Source organism: Arachis ipaensis, chromosome B06, assembly GCF_000816755.2.
Source record: "Arachis ipaensis cultivar K30076 chromosome B06, Araip1.1, whole genome shotgun sequence".
Classification (NCBI taxonomy): domain Eukaryota; kingdom Viridiplantae; phylum Streptophyta; class Magnoliopsida; order Fabales; family Fabaceae; genus Arachis; species Arachis ipaensis.
Genome location: NC_029790.2, coordinates 101,495,858 through 101,496,271, shown reverse-complemented (window position 1 = coordinate 101,496,271; position 414 = coordinate 101,495,858). Strand labels below are relative to the sequence as shown.

The 414-nt window shown below is 42.0% G+C and overlaps 1 protein-coding gene across 1 annotated transcript in view; it reads right to left on the bottom strand.

Annotated features, from left to right (window-relative positions):
• The window catches only part of LOC107604728 (metacaspase-9), a gene marked incomplete in the record, with an annotated part of 2,101 nt that overhangs the window by 1,484 nt on the left and 203 nt on the right, over positions 1 to 414 (bottom strand). The window contains 1 exon segment of the mRNA XM_016306384.2: positions 99 to 414. Coding sequence (XP_016161870.1) covers positions 99 to 414 — 316 coding nt within the window.

Below are 414 nucleotides of genomic sequence, written 5' to 3'. Positions count from 1 at the left end.
TAAATATATATATTTTATTATTATTTTTTTCATTTTCAATATGTCTTATGTACGGATTTTTAATTTTTTATATACACGTAAAAATTGATAATACATACCTGTGATAAGATTGAAGTCACAAGGCACAATTGCTTCCTCTTGGCGGAATGGATGGCCACGTTTCTTTGAAGGGATCCTGGTTCCATGTCCACTGTAGTGAAAGTACAGAACATCCCCAGCTTTGGCTGCATCCACCATGCGAGCCAGCGCCAGCTTGATGTTGGCACCGGTGGGCAAAGGCAAAGATGAGCCGGGTGCATCGGTTAGGACCTCAATGTTCGCAGGTTCAAACTCAAAGCGCTTCACTAGTGTGTCCCTCATAGCCAGCACATCGTTTATGCAGCCATGCAACTCGTTAGGGGTGTTATAGTAATT